The sequence below is a fragment of the Protopterus annectens genome, chromosome 9.part0, assembly GCF_019279795.1.
Source record: "Protopterus annectens isolate FY-2018-M chromosome 9.part0, PAN1.0, whole genome shotgun sequence".
NCBI classification, from domain to species: Eukaryota; Metazoa; Chordata; order Ceratodontiformes; family Protopteridae; genus Protopterus; species Protopterus annectens.
Genome location: NC_056743.1, coordinates 1,481,716,458 through 1,481,737,147, shown reverse-complemented (window position 1 = coordinate 1,481,737,147; position 20,690 = coordinate 1,481,716,458). Strand labels below are relative to the sequence as shown.

Here is a 20,690-nt window from a genome sequence, read left to right as displayed (position 1 = left end):
TGCTGGAGGGACAGATTCATAACCCAGAGGCTCCCTTCACTCTGGAATAAAATCCCAGTCCAGGTTAGGCAGAGTCCCTCATTGACTCTTCAAGAGGAATCTTGATGAGTGGATGGGAGATCGTAGGTTTACCCCGGGTACCACTTCTGTGTCACTGTTAGACAGAGGCACAGTATACTAACCTCGAAAAAGGGCATAGCAAAAATTCATTTAAAATGGGTGGCGAAAGCCAAACACACTCTGGCTAGGCTTGTAGATGCCCTAGGGCAGACAGCCTAGTATGAACCCAAGGAGTGGGTACCAGTGCTGGCATGGCCAGTCCGGGGCAATCAGAATAGTCTTTGTTCTGTCATTTCTTATCTTGAACAATATTCTTGAGAAGAGGCAGAGGGGGAAATGCATAGATTGAGAAGTTTACCCACTGGAAGGAAAGGGCATCCACATTCCAAGCCCTGCTGTGAGGTGTCCTGGTGCAGAATTTGCTGAGCTGGTGATTGCAGGGGGAGGAAACACCCATTTCTGAATCAGAAGGTTGAAGGTTCTGGGCTCCAGTTGCCACTCGTGTGGGTCTAGATTTCTGCTCAAGGCTGCCAGTGTGTTGTTTTCCTGGCAGGAACTGAGCTTACAGATGGACCTACATGTCCAAGGCTGTGTTCCACAGGGCCATGGCTAGCCTGCAGAGTGGGTTTCCCCTGCTTGCTGATTTACCACATAACTGTGGTGTTGTCTGTTTTTATTAGCAGGGTTCCTGGTGAGAGTAGGGATCTGAAAGCTGTTAGAGTGCATCTCTTTTTGGTTTATGTGCAGATGAATTTGACTTGGGCTCCAGTGGCCCTGAATGCACTTGTCGTCCAGGTGTGCTCCCCAGGCATAATCTGATACATCTGTGGTTAGGGTCTGGGCGGCGTGGGGTTGAGTAAAGGGTAGCTCCTTTTGTGGTTGCATGCTGCTGCCCACCACAGAAACTCGGTCCTTAGACAAGGTATGATGGGAATGTCTGTTTCCAGGTCCTAAGAATGTTGGCATCAGACTAAGTACCATTGAAGTTTCCTCATATGCAGTCTGGCATATGGAATTAGTAGGATGCAGGAGGCCATGAACCCTAGGGCCTGCAGGATTTTCTTTGCGGATAGCTGGGTTCTGGTGGCCATTTGACTGAAGTCTGCCAAATAGCATTCCTTACACCAGAAAAACAAGTCCATCTGGGATGCTGTGTTCAAGCTTGCTCCCAGGAATACAATCTTTTGACTGGGGGACTAGTTTTGATTTCTTTTCGCTGATGATGTACCCCAGGGAGGTTAGATTTTTTTTTACAAATGTCAGGTGCTGCAACAGCATTTCCTGACCGTCTGCCTGAATCAGGCAGTCATCCAAGTATGGGTACGTTTGAATTTTTCTCTGTCTGCAGTAGGCAATTGCTGGAGCCAGGCATTTTGTAAATCCTCAGAGCAGTGGATAAGCCAAAGGGAAGTGCAGATAAGTGATAATGCATAGATCCTGCCCTGAAGCATAGATATTTCCTGCACAAGTCCCTTATAGGGATGTGCAGATAGGCTTCTTTTAAGTCTAGGGTAGCTAAAGTACAGTTTTGTACCTACCATAAATGTAGATATTCGAGTTTTAACCCTGCTGCAGTCATCACACTTGGGTTATCCTGTCATCAGGCGGTCCCGCAGTCGGCCGGAATTCCAAAGCCTTGGTCCGGCGTCAGTTGCTGTCACCTCCTCCCTGACGTCAGTGCGCCAGGGGTATATATAGTGCAACCAACGCCATTTTCTTCAGTTTTTCATGCCCCAGATGTCAGGTGCCCCCAAAAAGGTGATCAGAAATTAGTACCAAATGGAGAAACCTCTGTCCAAACACAAAAACCCTTCAGTTATCAGCAAATACATCAGTAAGGTATTGAAGAGATTTAGTCAGTAGATCAGAGGGGATGGAGGGAGGATAACCAGGACTGCAGCAGGGTGAACACTCGAACATCTACATTTATGGTAGGTACAAAACTGTACTATGTTCATCGTGTTACCCTGCTGCAGTCATCACACTTGGGTTGAATCCCAAAGCTAAGCAAGGGGGGAGGTATCATAGAGGGTTAGTGGAGGCTATAAGGCCCTGCAGAACTGCAGTGGCGAAGCCCGCCCTGGTCTTACAGTTAAGAGGCAAGTGATCGTGTTTGGTAAAGGTGTGTACTGAACTCCAAGTTGCAGCTTCTAAAATCTCCCTGGTTGGAACCCCCCTTAGTAAAGCTGTAGAGGTAGCTGTTGCCCTGGTAGAGTGGGACCTAATGGTAGCAGGAACTGGTTTCCCATGAGGAGTAAAGCAGAAATGTATGCAATGACCTATCTATTTAGAAATAGTTTGCTTTGATATAGCCTTCCCTTGAGTAGCTGTAGCATAGGATACAAAGAGCTGGTCCGATTTTCTGAAAGCCTTAGTTTTGTCTAAGTAGTAACGAAGTTGCCTGTGAATGTCCAAGGAATATAGGAGTCTCTCACCTTTGTTCTGTGGATTTGGGAAGAAGGTGGGTAAGTGGATGGTTTGATTTAAAGCCACACTGGAAACCACCTTAGGCATAAAGGTAGGATTACTTCGTAGAGAAACTATCTTGATGAAAAATGAGGAAAGGTTCCACTGCCATTAGTGCCTGTAGCTGAGACTCTTCTAGCTGAAGTTACTGCTAGGAGCAGGGCAGTTTTCCATGATAGGAACTGAAGATCTGCAGAGAAAGATGGTTCAAAAGGAGGCAGTGTTAGTTTTCCAGGACAAAGTTGAGGTCCCATGTAGGTGTAGGAGCTCTCCTGGGTGGCCTAATGTTTTTTGCCCCTCTGAGGAACTGCCATAGAAGAGGATGTGAAAATAAAGGTGGATCCGTGTTGTAGTGAGCTGAAATAGCTGAAGCATGGATTTTAATGGAGGAGAAAGAAAGTCCTTTGTGCAGCATCTCAGTTAAATACTGTAGAATGTGAGGTTGAATTGTGTTTTGGTCTTTAGCTTGGTTCCAGGCACAAAACCTTTTCCATTTGTCCGAGTAAGCCTTCCTGGTGCTAGGCCTCCTGGCTTCCAGGATAACATCCAGAACTGCTTAGGAAAGAGGAGCTGGTTGTATGTTTAGTTGATTTGCCATGCAGCCAGATTTAAAGTTTTGAGCTTGTTGTGAAGAATCTGATTGTTTTGTTGTGTGAGCAAATGGGGGATTTGAAACAATATCCATGGTGGGCTGTGAGCCATATTTCTCAATAGTGGGTACCAGTGTTGGCGTGGCCAGTCTGGGGCTATGAGAATCAGTCGTGGTCTCTCCTTTTTTACTTTCAGAAGAACCTTTGTGAGGAGAGGCAATGGAGGGGAAGGCATATACGGTTAGGTTTTTCCAAGCTTGATGGTGAAATGTCCTTGTACAAAGTTTTGTTAGTTGATAGTTTTGAGGACTGGCAAACAGGTCCACGTCTGGAAGGCCCCATTTTTGAGTTATCAATGCAAATATTTGTGGATCTAGTTTCCACTCATGGGGATCCTTGACGTTTCTGCTGAGATCATCTGCCAATGTGTTCTGTCCTGGCAGGAATTGAGCTTGCAACTGAACTTGGTAAGCCAGAGCTGTGCTCCATAAGATCATTGCTTGCCTGCATAGAGGGTAGGAATGCGTACCCCCTTGTTTATGTACCACATTACTGTGGTGTTGTCCATCTTTATTGCAAGTTGTCCTGGATGTAACAGACCCTTTAAGGCTGTCAGAGCTTTCTGTACAGCTAGCATCTCTTTTTGATTTATGTGCAGATTTCTTTGATCTGCAGTCCATAGGCCTTGAATGCATTGTCCTGCCATGTGTGCCCCCCAGGCATAATCTGAAGCATCTGTTGTGATAGTTTGCCTGGCTGGGGGCAAGGTGAAAGGTTGACCCTTGTTGAGGTGACATGCCTGTGACCACCACAGAAATTCCTGTTGTAGGCAGGGGATGAGAAATATCATTGTGTCCAAGCTGTGGCTGTGTTGAGACCATACGCTTTTTAGGTACCACTAATTTTCTCATATGCAGTTTTGCAAATGGTATTAGTATGCAAGATGCCATGAAGCCCAAAGCCTGCAGAAATTTTCTTGCAGTTAATTGGGTCTTTGTTGCCATTGTCCTGAAATATTGAGTCAGTTATAGTTACTTGTCTGGCATAAGATAAGCCTTCTGGGCCGTTGTACCAAAGCTGGCACCCAGGAATGTCATTTTTTGTGAGGGTACTAGTCTGGACTTCTTTTCGTTTACTGTGTACCCAGGCAGTTTAGTAGATCCTTTACAAAGGTCAGATGAAGTAGGAGGATGTCTTTGCTTTCTGCTTGGATGAGGCAGTCGTCCAGGTATGGATATATTTGAATTCCTCTTTGTCTGCAGTATGCAATTACTGGTGCCAGGCATTTTGTGAAGACTGTGGGCATAGTAGATAAGCCAAAGGACAGTGCAGAGAATTGGTAATGGGTTGAACCTGCAATGAAACGGAGGTATCTTCTGCAACTTTGTCTGATTGGGACATGCAGGTATGCCTCCTTGAGGTCCAACGTTACTAGCCATGCTTCCTTGCCCAACATGGGAAGTAGCTGCTGTAGAGTTAGCATCTTGAATTTGGGTACTTGCGTTTAGAATTGAAAGGCCCAGAACGGGTCTACAGGCATTGTCCTTTCTGGGCACTAGAAAGAGTCTTGAATAAAATCCTTGGCCTTGCTCTTGAGTAGGTGCCAGTTAAATGGCTCTCATGTCCATGAGAGCTGTAATTTGTTTTTGTGCCTCTGCCCATTGATTGCGTGGCAGGTTTGGCATTCCTCTTTTCATTGGCAAGGTGTGAAAGTGGAATCTGTATCCTTGTGAAATTATGTCTAGGACCCATTTGTCCTGTGTGACACTGTGCCAGCTGTCTACAAAGAGTGTGACTTTTCCCCCCAAGGGGGCTGCCAAAAGAGTATTGCTTGGCCAGATGAGGTGAAAGTCATTGAGTTTGCCTTCTGGTGGATTGAGACCGGTCTTCTCCACCCTTCTGTGTTGTAGTGCCCCATTGACTAGGCTTATACTGGGGTTGTGGTTGTCCTCTGCCCCTTGGGCATCTGTATTTACCCCTCTGTGGTCTGTCCGTAGCTGGAAAGGACCAATTTTTTGTTGACCAGTTTCTGCTGAAGCGAGGGGGCTGTACCTGTAGGAAATCCTTCACTGTCTGCATAGATTTTGCCTTATCCTCCATTTTCTTTAAAACTTTTTCTGCTTTAACTCCAAAAAGCACATCCTGCTGTAAGGGAGCATCTAGTAATTTTGCTTTAACATGATCAGGCAGAGTTTGTTCCTTTAGCCATGTATGCCTACGTATAGCTGCTCTGCAGGAGGCCTCCAAAGAATCAAACCCACATTGTAAGATATGCTTGCCCACCTGCTCAGTGGCGTGCAACAGATCCTGTACATCTTTCAATTCAGATTGTTGAGGGAGAATGGTTATTCTTTGCTTTGACTGAGAGATTATGAATTGCTGATATTTAAGCATGTAAAATTGGCAATTCAGTGCCCTCATAGCTAGTGTGGCTGAGGTGTAAACCTTTTTCCCCCACCTGTCTAGTGCTCTGGAATCCCTCTCAGAAGGTACTGGGTTTTTAGCCATAGAAGCCTTAGCCCCCTTTCGGACCCTGGGAGATAGTCTCTGGGTCAGCTGCAGGGATTTTGTAAAGAAATTTGTGGGAATCAGGCACTATCTGTCAGGCTTAGCCGGAGCAAGAGGTAGAGAGTCTGGGTTCAAACTGGATTCTAAACAAACATCATCCACAATGTCCAAAACTGGTGGGATGGCAAGTGGTCTGTGTTGGGGGAGTAAAAGAAACTCTGAGCCTTTTCTTAGAGTCAGAGTAGTCCTGACCTTCCCAGTGAAAATGTTCCCTCAGTGTGTAAAGTCTCCCCAAAGGAGTAGTCTTCAGGAGGAGAAGCTGAGGGAATAGAGTCCTAAGCATCAGAATCTTCATAAGGAGAGAAGGAACTATCTTGGTTCTCAGAGGAGTCTGAAGAAATGGACAGTTGTTCAGAGGATGCATTATCTTCCTCTTGTCTAGGCCTTTTGTCAGGAGGGGGCTGGGAACCCCTGATTAGAGAAATCAAATCTTCAGCCATTTTGAGCATCTGTTTCTTAGGCATAGGGCCCTGAACAGGAGACTGAAAGTGCAGTCCTTTTAGATTTAGGAGTCTTCGACTTAGAAAACATTTTAATGGTGAGAGTAGTCAGTCTGAAAACGCCTTCAGAAACCGATGGCATTTCTGTAGCACCGTCTTTTGAAGCAATGTCGCTGGAAGGGCCTGAACTAAACAGCTGCGTCGGCCTGGTGCCTTCCGCCAAAATTTCTGTAGCGGTCTCGGGTTCCAGATCTGCAGTAGTCAGGGGCTGCGTCGGAGCCTCACTGAGGACCGGAGACTGGATCAGCAGAGGCCTCTGAGACTGGCTTAGGCCTGGGCTGTCTGTCCTGTCCCTGTGTTTTTTGTGCACGCCGGTAGTCTGTTGCTCCGACGGCATGGAGTAGTTAAATTTCCTACCGTAGTGTCGTGCGAAATCAAAGCATCTTTTAACAGTACGCTTATTAGACCTAGCACAAAACAGACAAGTGACGTCGTGGTCTGGGCCTAAGCAAGGTATGCAAAAAGAATGAAAGTCCTTATGAGGTATTTGCTTCCCACAAGAAATACAATTGTTAACTTTTTCTGACATCGGTCTGAGGCAAGAAAAGTTTCCCCAACGGGGTACTTAGCTTTACAGAAGACTTTGGTCTGAAATTCAAATTCGAAAATCTCAGGAGTCGGCCGACCGGCACTTGCGAACTGCTTCGGCTTCGGGCACCGTGCGGCAAGAAAGACTGAAGAAAATGGCGTCGGTTGCACTATATATACCCCTGGAGCACTGACGTCAGGGAGGAGGCGACAGCAACAGACACCGGACCAAGGCTTTGGAATTCCGGCCGACTGCGGGACCGCCTGACAACAGGATAACCCAAGTGTGATGACTGCAGCAGGGTAACACGATGAACATCCAGGCATCTTTGGCCAGCATAGGTAGAAGCTGCTGCAAGGTGAGCATTTTGCATTTTGGTACCACCAGGAAGGTGTTTAGGATGGAAAGATCTAGGATTGGGTGCCAAGTGCCCTCTTTTCTGGGTACCAGGAAAAGTCTGGAATAGAACCCTTGACCTACCTGTTCTGCAGGAACAGGTTGAATTGGTCTTATAGAGAGCAGGGACTGAACTTGGTTTTAAGGCTCTGCTCACTGGTTTGGAGGATAGTCTGGGAACCCTTTTGGGGTTGGCAGTGAGTGGAAGTAAAATTTGTACCCCTAGGATATAATGTTGAGGACCCATCGGTCTTTGGTGAAAGTCAAGTTTTTTGCATGATGGGCAAGTTTTCCTCCTAGGGGCACAAACAGTTGCGTAGGAGGTAGGGAATAGAGTTGAGAAGTCAATGGGAATTCTTCCCATAAGGGGTGGCTTACCATTCGCTGTTTTTGAAGTGGAGGCACTCCATTGCTTAGATCTCTGCATACACTGAGACTGTAGTCTGGGGTGTCATTTCCCTTGGGTCTAGTTTGAGATGGCCTTGACAGGACTGGAAAGGACCAATGTTTCGAGGGGCAATGCCTAGTGAATCTAGGAGGCTGTACTTCCAAGAAATCTTTGTCTACATAGATTTAGCTTTCTTCCATCTTTTTCAGAACCTGTTCTGCTTTGGTGCCAAACATTGTCCTTATTCAAAGGAGCATCTAGTAATTTTGATTTGACATGGTCTAGCAAGGTTTGCTCCTTAAGCAAAGCATGCCTTCTCAGTACATTATCAATGACTGCTTCCCTGCAAGATGCTTCTAGGGCGTCAAAGCCACACTGCAATGTATGCTTGCTGACTTGGCTTGCAGAATTCATAAGCTCTTCTAATTATTTTCTGCACAGTCTGTAAAGGTAGCTATTTTTTGCTTAAGTTCCATATGTTGTTGGTACTTCAGCATGAGAAACCAGCAATTCAAATGGTGAGAGTTGCAGTGTATATTTTCTTACCCCATCTGTCTAAAGCTCTGGAGTCCCTGTCCGAAGGGTTGGGATTCTTAGCTGTAGTTGCTTTGATACTTTTAGGCCCCTGGGAGATGACTTCTGGGTCAGCAGTAGGAGTTGTGAAAAGGAATTTGCAAGAGTCAAGTACTCTGTAGTACCTGTTTGGTTTGCTAAGAGCAGGGAGTAAAGTATCAGGAGTTAAACTGGATTCCATAAAGACATCATCCACAACATCCAGGACTGGGGGTATTGCTAAAGGCCTATGTTGTGGCAAGTCTAGAAATTCACCAAGTCTCTTTTCGGACTGAGGATAGTCTTTCAATTCCCAGTGGAAATGCTCTCAAAGTATGTAAGGTTTCCCCAAAAGAAAAATCCTCTAGAGAAGCAGAAGGAATAGATTCCTCTGCATCTGAATCCTCATAAGCAGATAAAGGCATGTCTTCATAATCCGATAACTCAAGAGTCGGACTCTGTTAAAGCTGCTGAGGACAGGTTTCTCTCTTAGCCGGGGGAAAGGCTGACTTCCCCTAAACAACATAAGGTCGTCTGCCATTTTAAGCATTTGATGTTGGGGCATGGAAGCAGGTGCAGGAGTTTGGGTCTTTTTTTTCGGCTCAGGGCATACTCTTGGCCTTAGAAACTCAGTAATTTTAGACAGAACTGAAAACGCAAAAGAAGTCTGTGTCTAGCATCGGTAGTGAGAAGAACTTTTTCAGAAGCCGCTGCATGATCAGCAGCTCCGGACCCATCCAAGATAGAGACATCCGCAGGCTCCATCGAAGAAGAGTCTCATGGCATATCGGACTCCAAACGGGTCTCAGTAGAGGCCTGCGAATCTACTGAAGCGGGCATCAGGGGCTGTGAAAGCGCCTCACTGAGTACTGGCAAACTGGCGACTAGCTTAAGTGCCAGATAATTTTGGACCTCTGCGGTCTGTCTTTATCCTTGCATTATTTCGGTAGATGGGTAGTCTAACTTACAAGGTCATCTCTGAATATGGAGAACGAAACTATTGAGCAACAATAAAGTCCCGGCAAAAAATAGTTTGGCTGTTCAACAAGGCACAAAACCAATAGCGAGGGACATCGTGGTCTGGGCCTAAACAGGTGACGCAGTAAGAATGAAAATCTAGGTGTGGTATTTCCTTTCCACAGGCAAGACAACTGTTATTTTTTCTGACATCGGTTAGAGCAAGAAAAAAAGATCCCCGATGGGGTACTTCACTTTAGAAGACTTCAGGATAATTCAATTAGATAACAAAAACTCAGGTGGCGGTCAACTGGCACTCTTGCGAACTATTTCTGCTTTGGGCTCCTCGAAAAAGAAAGACTGGGTAATGGCGTCAGCTGCCTGTTCTTATACCCCAACGACCTGACATCAGACCTGGAGCGACAGCAACCGATGCAGAAATACTAAGTCTCTGGTATTCTGGCCGACTGAGGGCTACCTGCAGGCAGATAACCCAAGTGTGATGACTGCAACAGTGAAACACAAAGAACACTTGCAGCATTTGTTTAGGGGAGATGCAAACAGATCAAAGCAAGGCTGACCCCACTTGCAAAATACTGTTTCCACTATTTCTTGGCTGAGGGACCACTCATGAGGTAGCAGAATCAGTTATGTACTCACCATAACGATAGATGTGTCCTTCTTGCCTGCATTCCTTACTCACAGGTTCGGAGCAGAGAATCGGCTCAGACTCTGCCAAATTTCTCTAGCACGAAGTCTCTAATTGGCTGGGCTAACCCGGTATCCCAGGATGCACCTCGCCCTAGCCCCAGATCTTGTTTGCAATCATAACAATCATAACACTCATAACCCATACTCAACACTGGAAGAAATTCCAGCCAGATAAGGGAACAAAATCACTGACCTTGAAGGGTCCACAGAGCCAATACTCTTCCAAATCCTGTAGAAAGGGGGCAGGTGGGAGGGTACGTAGGAATGTAGGCGAGATGGACCACATACATCGATCGTTATGGCGAGTACATAACTAACTGATGTTATGTGGTCCTATCTCGCCTACATTCCTTACTCACGGGACAGCGTCCCCAGCACCTCTATCCTGGGAGGCTCACAAGAAGATACTCCTGAGAACCGTGGAACCAAAGGAAGCCCGGCCCCTAGCAGGCACGTCCAGCTTGTAATGAGTAATGAAAGTGTTGAGAGAAGCCCAAGTGGCCGCAGCACAAATATCATCCAAGGAAAGCCTAGCATGGAAAGCTATTGATGTAGACATAGCCCTGGTAGAATGAGCCTTGACGGGAAAGGGTAAAGTTCTGTCTGCTGATAAGTAGATGATTGAAATACAATCTTTGAACTATTTAGAAATTGTGCACTTGGAAATAGGACAACCTGCTCTGTTCTCTGAAAGGGACACAAACAATTGATCAGATTTTCCTAACATGCTCAGTCCTATGTAAATAAAATCTCAGTTGTCTGTGCACATCCAACTGATGAAACCTGAACTCTGCTTTATTGGAAAAGTTCGTAAAAAACACTGGTAGCTCAATAAATTGATGGAGATTGACAGTGGATGACACCTTCGGAAGGAAGGACGGGTTAAGCCTCAGGGAAACTATGTCCTTATGAAAGATCAAATATGGAGGTTTAATGGACAAGGCTTGAAGTTCGGATACCTTCCTGTCTGATGTAATGGCCATCAGAAAAGCAGTCTTCCAAGATAAGAATTTTAAGTCGCAAGTGGCAGCCTGTTCAAAGGGTGGTGACGTAATAGCTTGTAGCACAAGGTTCAGGTCCCATGGCAGTACAGGTTCTGAAACTGTGGGACGAAGTAACCAAGCGCCTTTTAGAAAGGCTTTACAGAGGTTGTGGCCCATAAGTGAGGGCTCATAAGATGTGTGAAAATTGGAAATTGCAGCCAACAACACTATAATGGTAGTGGGAGCGGAGCCCTGACGGAAAATGGCTAAAAAATCTAAGACCGACGGAATAGGGGCTGTGAAGGGGTCCAAACCTTGGGCCTGAGCCCAAATGGAGAATCTCCTTCATTTGCTGGAATAAATCTTCCTGGTGGAAGACTTATGAGAAGACGACAAGATGTGCACCACTTCAGGTGAAAAAGAATGTCGCCTGACTAGTAAAGGAAGTGGAGCAACCAGGCTGTCAACCTGAGAGTTCGCAGGGATGGATGAAGTTGTCCTGACATGTGAATCAGGAGGTCCAGCACTGGGTCCAGAGCCCACGGACCATCCAGTGCGTACCGTTGAAGAAAAGGTAACCATACTTGTTGAGGCCAGTGTGGAGCAATAAGGATCATCCTGCTTCCCAAGGATATGGCTTTCTGCATCACTCTTGGTAACAGAGGAAACGGAGGGAAAGCGTAGACGAGACCGGGGGGCCAATCATGAGCTAGGGCATCCCTGGGTGACTCCCTCTGTGGGGGGATCAGAGTGAAGTACTTGCTGCATTTGGCATTGAGGAGGCTGGCGAAGAGATCGCAGCAAGGCTGACCCCACCTTTTGAAGATCTGAACCACCACTCGGCTGTTCAGGGACCACTCGTGAGGCATGAGAATAGCTGTGCTTAGCCTGTCCACTATCATGCTGGACTTCCCCGGAATGTGCGTTGCCACTAGAAACTGTTGGGAAGACACTGCCCACTGCCACACTCGCATGGCCTCTCTGCAGAGGGGATAAGATTTGGTTCCCCCCTGCTTGTTCAGGTACCACACTATGGACATGTTGTCCGAGTGAATTGCAATCGTTCCCAGCGGTAGAGTGTCCTGGAGTGCTCGCAAAGCCAGAAACACCGCTCTCATCTCCAGAACATTGATGTGCAAGTGTACCTCGTGATCTTGCCAGGTGCCTTGGGCCATCCTGCCTAGATAATGCCCCCCCCTCCACCCGATCTGGGAGGCGTCCGTGGTCACCGTGGCCACTGGAGACATAGGAACCAAGCTCCTTCCTCTGTCCAGATTGGAGGAGCGTAGCCACCAAAGGAGGTCCTGTTTGCATCGCTCCGTGAGAAGTATCAAGTGGGAAAGAGGAAGCTTCTGAAAGGACCACTGAACCTACAGGAGCCACTGTAGGATCCGCATGTGTAACCTGGCCAGAGGTACCAGCATGATGGTGGAGGCCATGGATCCCAAGAGCTGAAGAACTAACCTGGCCTGAACTTTGAGGGGCAACAGTGCATGGATCCGAGACTGCAACACTCTTATCCTGTCCTGTGGCAGAAAGGCGCGCCTTTGAATAGAGTTAAGCTCTGCGCCTATAAAAACAAGACGCTGTGAGGGCTGCAAGGCAGACTTTTCCCAGTTCAAAGTAATTCCTAGATGTTGGCAAAGTGAGATGGTCGTCTCCCTGGCTTGAACAAGCAGATGCCTGGTGGGGGCGGCAAGAAGCCAGTCGTCCAGATACAGAAACACCTGGAATCCTAGACGTCCACTTGGTAAACACCCTGGGGTTGTGGTGATACCAAAGGGCAGGGCACGAAACTGGAAGTGACTGGCTCCTAGCCGGAAGCGTAAATGACGCCTGGATGCCTTCTCCATTTTGATGTGGTAGTAGGCATCCTCGAGATCGATGGAGCACATCCATACTCCTTTCTCCAGCAATGGAAAAATGGACTGAAGTGCGACCATTCAGAACTTGAACTTCAGAATGTAGCGATTCAGTCGACTGAGATCCAGAATAGGTTTCTGGTCCCCTGTCCTTTTCGGCACCAAAAAGAGTCGCAAGTTCACGATCCGACATTGTCTGAGGGGACTGGTTGGATGACTCCTTTTCCTAGCAGCTTTGCAACTTCATGCTGCTTGATCCCGTTGATTGGGTGGGACATCCGGGATCCTTCTGACTGGAGGGGGTGTCGACGCAAAGGGAATAGTGTACCATCCAGTAACTATTCGGAGCACGCAACGATCCTGGGTGATGCTTTCCCAGGCTTCCGGATGCAACGAAATTCGGCCCCCGACTGGCTCTGGAATATCACAGTCGGGCAACACCTCAAGAATGCTGGAAGGAAGAACAGCAAAAGGAATCTCCGTCTCCTGAGTTGCGGGGGCGGCCTCTGCCTCTAGGACGGTGTCTTCCGGAATAATCCCCCCCCCTTGCCTCTGGAGGGGGACACACCTTGAGCTGCGGGAAAGGACCTCAGACTTTTTGAACCACATTTTCCCTCCTCTCTGAGCCTTGGGATAAGGCCTAGAAGGGAGAGAAAAACGGGCCCCTATGGCAGATAGGGTCTGTTCGCATCTGGTGAGGGTGTCTTTCACTTTGGGTCCAAAGAGAGAGGACCCAAAGGCGGCGTCAGTGAAGGAAGACTTGAAGGCCTCCGTGAAATGACAGGCGCATCCAGGCTTGCCTTCTGAGAGCTATGCCTGAGCTAGCTGCCCTACTCGCCCCTTCGGCTTCAAAAGATACGAGCCTCATAGACTAGTTGACAATGGACCCTAGGGTAGACAACTGGGCATTAACAGTCTGCGCTACCGCCTTAGGCATGTCACCCGTCAGAGTATCTCCTAGCTCCTGCAGGAGATCTCTTTGGAGCACAGTGAAATGACAGAGGTAATTCAACGACCGTAAAATAAAGGTTGCCGAAGACAGGGTACGCTTCCCATACCGGTCCATACTCCTGGACTCCTTGTTAGGAAGCTGGAATGAAGCCGCCTCTGCAACTTCCTGCTGAGTGGCTGCCTCCACCACCAAGGCATCTACCAAAACCCTTTTGGTAAGGAACTCTATGTCCGGGGGAGCAGACAGGAACTTGTTTGGACGTCTGGGCACTGGTTCCACGGAATCAGGGTTCTCCCACACCCTTCGATATATCAAGTCCAGGAGTTCAAAGGGTGGAGACACCAAAGAGGCGGAGGGTTGAGCTCCGAAGGCCTTGAGGAATACAGACTCCTCCTCAGAGGGGGTCTAGGAGGGCCAGCTGCCGGGTCTAGGAGGGCCAGCTGCCTCTCTGTCTCAAAATCTCCAGGATGTCAGAGAAAGAGACATCATCTGAGAACGACTTGGGGGACCCTCTGATTCCTCAAGGTCGGTATCGGAAGCGAGTGACTCGTCCTGGGAGTCTGTGCGCTTCCTCTTGCACGACTTACTGGGAGTCTCCTCAGGCACAGACTGAGGGGGACTTTCGGGCTCTGCCGTCCATGGAGAGGGGGGCGTCAGAGGCTCTAGCCGGGGGGGGGTGACCGATCCAGGTGATTTACCTGACGACCTGGCCAGGGCGCGCCTCATGGCCTCGAAGGCCGGCCCCAAGTCAGAGGACCGACCAGTCTCAGAGACCACGACCGGAGTCAAGACTCCCCAAGCCGAAGCACCGAGACGGAGGCTCGGAACCGACAGGAGTCCTGAGGTATCCCCCTCGGGTCCGACTGAGGAAGCCAGAGTGCCGAAACCAGAGGACGGAGCCGACCTGGTTGGAGCCGAAGCCGGCTCCAATAGACTCACATGGGTTATCGAAGCCAACACCAGATCATCACACTGCGCAGAGCACTCCGGCTCCAACACATGGGTGTTTGGAGGAGGAATCATCGGTACACAAATGGGAATCCGCTCCGGAGCAGGAAACAGTTTTGCTAACACCGGCGACTGTAGGAGCCTCTGGACCACCCTATCCACATCCAAATCAGACAGCCTAGAGGATTTGGAAGAAATAGGAGATCTGGATCTCCCGACTGGAGACTCATGCCTGACACTGGGTGACCTGCTCCGAAGAGGTTCCAATGGTATCGGAGCCGAGGTAGACTCCAGTACAACAGATACCTGCTGCGGCCCAGAGGACAATGGAGCAGAGCAGGTAGTATCCATTTCTGAGTCCTTCTCCTTCGGCCCCGAGGACAGTGGAGCCGAGGAGGAAGTATCTAATTTACAAACTTTCTCCAATGGCTCCGAAGAAGCAGACGGAGCTGGAGATCTTTTCTTGGCCTTAGGAGGCTTAGACTTGGTACTAGAAGGCGGAGACGACTCCAAGGCCTCCTCAAAGGAGGGCTTGATCAGACCCTTCAAAATCAATTTATTTTTCCGTTCCTGCAGTACCCTAGGGCTAAAAACATGACAAACTGCAGGACTCTTGCAAGTGAATAGCACCAAGACAATAAACAGAGTGCCCATCTGTAATGGACATTTTATAGCCACATTTTGTACACTTCTTAAACCCAGAGGGTTTATGATCCTTCAGTTCTTTCGACATGGCAAGCAACCGCGCCACTCACAACCGACAGAGTCAAACACAAAAGGAAGGCAGGAAGACCAACAAGCACTTAAATGGACAAGGAAACTAATTTAAACACTTCCTAAAAGGGAGTTAACCACCAACAGCACAACACAAGGGAACACACTGGAGAGGACTAGGTCCTCTAAACTTAAATGGGCCTAGCTTGCGAAAACAGTAGGGATACCACAAAACACTAAACTCTCAAAAACTCACACAACTAGTCAGGTACAAAGTTAGCTATCAAAGTAGCTTTCTTCAAAAGGAAGACTGCTAAAATACTAAAAGTATTTTAAAAGGGTACTTAGCCACAGCCAAGCGAGACCATGTCCTAACTCTACGAGCGGCAAACAAGATCTGGGGCTAGGTGCATCCCGGGATACCAGGTTAGCCCAGCCAATTAGAGACTTTGTGCTTGAGAAATTTGTCCGAGTCGGAGCCGAACCCGTGAGTAAGGAATGTAGGCGAGATAGGACCACATAACATCCACTTGCTCAGTTAGTCTGCTAGCATATTTAACTTCCCTGGAACATGCGTTGTTAAAGCGGTTGGAAGACCCTGCCCACTGCCATGCCCTTATTGCTTCTTGAAATAAGGGTATGATTTGGTTTCTCCTTGTTTGTTGATGTACTGAACCAATACTGACTGTACTGCAATCGTTCCCGACAGGAGAGTTTCTTGAAAGGCCTGCAACCCTAAAATCACCACTCAACTCAAGAACATGTATATGCAAATTTGCCTCTTCGAGCGACCACATGCCCTGGACTGTCTTTCCCAGGTAATGTCCCCCACCCCAGTTGAATAAACGGCCCTGTAGCAGTTGTTCAAACTGCGTCCACGACATCAGATCTTTCTTGTACGAGTTAGTGATTCATATTAGAGTGGCTAAGAGTAGATGAAGTATCTATCATTAAGATGCCAGCATCTACTGAAGAATCCTCATGTGGAATCTGGCCAGTGGAACAAGGGTTATTGCTGCCACCATCGAAGCTATGCCTGCAGTAAAGTACAGTAGTGTACACTTACCATAAATGTAGATGTTAGAGTGTATTCACTGTTGCAGTCATTACAATTGGGTTATCCTGCTGGCAGGCTGCCCTCAGTAGGCCTGAATTCCAAAGTCTTGGCCCGGCGTCGGTTGCTGTCACCTCTTCTCTGACGTCAGAGCGTCAGGGGTATAAAAGAAGCATCCAACGCCATTTTCTTCAGTTTTTCTTGCACCAGATGTAGGGTGCCCCCAAAAGTGTAGGCTAAAAATATGTTAAAACAAACATGCACCAAAGTATATTTTGCCTTCATCTACAAGCAAATACACCACACAGGTTGTATAGATTAGAGAAGTACAGATAAGTTCCAGCAAAAGTAAGGGGGATGGCGGGTGGGTAACCTGGACTGCAACAGTGAATGCACTCTAACATCTACATTTACATTAAGTGTACACAACTGTACTATGTTCTTAGTGTTTCACTGTTGCAGTCATTACAATTGGGTTGAATCCCAAAGCTATGGTTGGGAGGCTGGGGCTAAATAGCATTAGGAGAGGCTATTCGCCTGCAGAACTGCAGTGGCAAAGCCTGCCCTGGACTTAGAGTGGTAAATGATGGTGCTTTATAAAGGTGTGCACTGAACTCCAAGTAGCAGCCTCTAAAATGTCTTTGGTCGGTACTCCCCTGAGGAAGGCTGCTGAAGTGGCTGCTGCTCTGGTTGAATGAGACCTAATGCCCTTAGGCACTGGCTTGTCATGTTGTGAATAGCAGAAATGAATGCAGTGGCCTATCCACTTTGAAATAGTCTGCTTTGAGATGGCCTTTCCTTGTGATCCTGCAGCATATGCCACTAGTAATTGCTCTGTCTTTCTGAAAACTTTGGTTCTGTCCAAGTAGAATCGAAGCCGTCTGTGTATGTCCAAAGAATGCAGAATTCTCTCCCCCTTGTTCTGTGGATTTGGATAAAAGGTTGGCAGATGAACAGCTTGGTTAAGGGCCACATTGGACACTACCTTAGGCATAAATGTCGGGTTTGTACTCAAAGAAACCCCGTCTGGATAAAAAATGATAAAAGGTTCCACAGCCATGAGTGCCTGTAGCTCTGAAACTCGTCTTGCAGAAGTTATTGCTAGGAGCAGAGCTGTTTTCCAAGATAAAAACTTTATATCAGCTGTAGCGGCTGGCTCAAAAGGAGGTAGGGTGGGTTTTCCAAGACATAGTTGAGGTCCCATGCAGGTATTGGTGATCTCCTTGGAGGCCTTAAGTTTTTGGCTCTTCTGAGGTGCTGCCTTAAAGGATGAGAAAAGATTGGTGGCTCTGCATTGTAAGGAGCCGAAATGGCAGAGGCATGAATTTTAATTGATGAAAAAGATATATGCCTTTGTCTAGCATCTCAGTTAAATATTGCAAAATCTGAGAGATATTTGGTACAGCTGTGTCAATTCCTTGTGTCTGGTTCCAAGCACAGAATCTTTTCCACTTTGCAGCATAAGATTTTCTAGTGCTAGGCCTTCTGGCCTCCAATATGACATCCATCACCGCTTTAGTAAGAGATGCGTTTTGTATGACTACATTATTCGCCATGCTGCCAGATTTAAGGTCTTGAGTTGGCAATGCAGGATCTGATCATTTTGTTGAGACAGTAGATGAGGTATTTGAGGTAAGGTCCAAGCCGGGCACTGAGACAAGTTCCTTAGGATTGGATACCAGTACTGGCGGGGCCAGTCTGGAGCAATCCGTATCATCTTTGGTTTCTCTTGTCTGACCTTTAGGAGTACCTTTGGGAGGAGAGGCAGTGGAGGGAAGGCATATACTGCTAAGTTTGCCCAGCTGAAAGATAGGGCATCCACTTTCCATGCTTGTTTGTGATAAATTCTTGTGCAGAAATTTTTCAGTTGGTAGTTGAGGAGAGGCAAATAAATCTATATCCGGGCATCCCCATTTCCTTATGCTGAAGACTTGTGGATCCAACTTCCACTCGTGGGGATCTATGAGGTTTCTGCTCGATAAGCGGTGATGGATGTCATATTGGAGGTTTCTGCTTACTTCGTCTGCCAGAGTATTTTGTCTTTCCTCACAGGAATTGTGCCTGTAGATGTACTTGGTAAGTCAATGCTGTGTCCCACAAAGTCACGGCTAGTCTGCAAAGGGGGTAAGAATGAGTGCCTCCCTTCTTGTTTATATGCCACATGACCATGGTGTTGTGTCTCTATCAGTAGTTGTCCCGGATGAAGTAGGGACTTGAAGGCTGTCAGGGCATTCTGGACCACTAGCATCTCTTTTTGATTGATATGTAGATGCATTTGGTTTGCGGACCATGTGCCTTGGAATACATCTTTCTGCCATGTGGGCTCCCCAAGCATAATCTGATGCATCTGTTGTTAATGTCTGCCCGGCTGGGGGTAAAGTGAATGGCAGCCCTCTATTCTGGTGACAAGCCTTCGCCCACCATCGAAACTCCTGTTGCAGGCAGGGAATGAGAGTAATCTTGGTTTCCAAACTGTGGCAATGTTGAGTCCAGACACTTGGGTACCATTGAAGTTTCCTCATATGCAGTCTTGCATATGGAATTAGTAGAATGCAGGATGCCATGAAGCCCAAAGCCTGCAGAATTTTTCTTGCAGATAACTGGGCCTCTGTTGCCAACTTTTTGAAATAGGTAGTCAGTTGACTGTCTGGTGTGAGACAAGCCATCTGGGCAGTTGTATTTAAGCTTGCACCCAGGAATATTATCTCTTGAGAGGGTACTAGTTTTGATTTATTTTCATTGACTGTGTACCCTAGGTTTGTTAAAAATCTCTTTACAAAAGCCAGATGCTGTACTAGAATGTCCTTGTTCTCTGCTTGAATGAAGCAGTCGTCCAAGTAAGGAAATATTTGTATTCCTCTGTCTGCAGAATGCAATTACTGGTGCCAGGCACTTTGTGAAGACCCTGGGCGCAGTAGATAAGCCAAAGGGCAGTGCAGAGAATTGGTAATGCATGGAGCTTGCTTTGAATCTTGAGTATCTTCTGCATGCTTGTCTGATTGGGACATGCAGGTATGCCTCTTTTTGGTCTAAAATCATAAGCCAAGCCTTCTTGCCCAGCATGGGCAGAAGCTGCTGTAGAGTAAAACATTTTGAATTTTTGGTATATTCAGGTATGTGTTTAGTAAAGATAGGTCCAGTACTGGCCCTCCAGGCCTGGTCTTATCTTGGTACCAAGAAGAGTCTTGAATAAAATCCTTGTCCCTGCTGTTGCTCTGGTACTCGTTGAATGGTCCCCATTTCCATGAGGGATGAGATTTGTTTTTGTGCCTCTGCCCATTGATTTTTTGGCAGGTCTGGCTAACCGTTTGCCCTTGGCAGGGTATGGAAGTGAAACTTGTAGCCTTGTGAAACTATGTCTAGGACCCATTTGTCCTGGGTTATGATGTGCCAATTTGGAGAAAAAAGTGCTAGTTTCCCCCCTAAAGGTGCTGCCAGAAGATAAGTGCTTGGTGCAGGCAGGTGGAAGTCACTGAGACAGTTTCCTGTATGGCTGTGATTTGTTTTCTCCACTTTCAGAGGTAGACGCACCCCATTGTTTAGACCTGTATGAACCTTGGGGCTGGGATCTGCCTCTGTGGCCTGTCTGACACTGGAAAGGACCAATTCTTTGTTGGCCAGTGTCTGCTAAATCTTGGAGGCTATACACCTGTAAGAAAATCCTTGACCGTTTGCATAGATTTTGCTTTGTCCTCCATTCACTCCATTAACACTTCTTCTGCCTCAACACCAAACAAGGTGTCATGTTGTAATGAGCATCTAATAATTTTGCTTTGACATGATCAGGCAAATTTTGTTCCTTTAACCAAGCATGCCTCCTAATGACAGAACTCGTAACAGCGGCCCTGCAGGCGGCCTCCAGAGAATCAAAACCACATTGCAAAGTATGCTTTCCAACTTGTTCAGCTGCATGCAATAAACCCTGCATTTCCTTGTTTTCTGCACATTCAGAATTTATCAACATTTTCTGTTTAAAGCAGTGACATGATATATTGCTGATATTTGAGCATATGATACCAGCAATTTAAAGCCCTTACAGCCAAGAGTGTAAATCTTTTTCTCCATCTGTCCAGTGCCCTAGAATCCCTGTCAGAGGGGGTAGGGGTTTTTGCAGTGGAAATTTTGATCCCTCTGGGACCCTGAGAGATAGTCTCTGGGTCAGCAGTACGGTTTTTGAAAAGGAATGTGAGAGTCAGGAACCCTGTAGTATCTGTCCGGCTTAACAGGAGCTAGAGGTAAGAAGTCAGGGGTCAGACTAGACTCTGAAAAGACATCATCCACAATGTCCAACACAGGTGGAATAGCTAGGGGCCTGTGTTGTGGTAGTAAAAGGAAGTCTCTGAGCCTTTTCTTAGATTCTGAAAAATCTTGGCTCTCCCAGTGGAAATGTTCCCTCATGGTATGCAAAATTTCCCCAAAAGAGTAGTCCTCAGGAGGAGAGGCTGAAGGGATAGATTCTT

General features: G+C 47.2%; 1 protein-coding gene across 1 annotated transcript in view; it reads right to left on the bottom strand.

Moving 5' to 3' along the window:
• AKAP8 (A-kinase anchoring protein 8) overlaps nucleotides 1-20,690 on the bottom strand; it is a 1,438,733-nt gene that overhangs the window by 1,047,620 nt on the left and 370,423 nt on the right. The window contains exon 6 of the mRNA XM_044084424.1: nucleotides 10,082-10,102. Within this exon, the coding sequence (XP_043940359.1) occupies nucleotides 10,082-10,102 (21 nt within the window). The remainder of the gene's footprint in view (nucleotides 1-10,081; nucleotides 10,103-20,690) is intronic.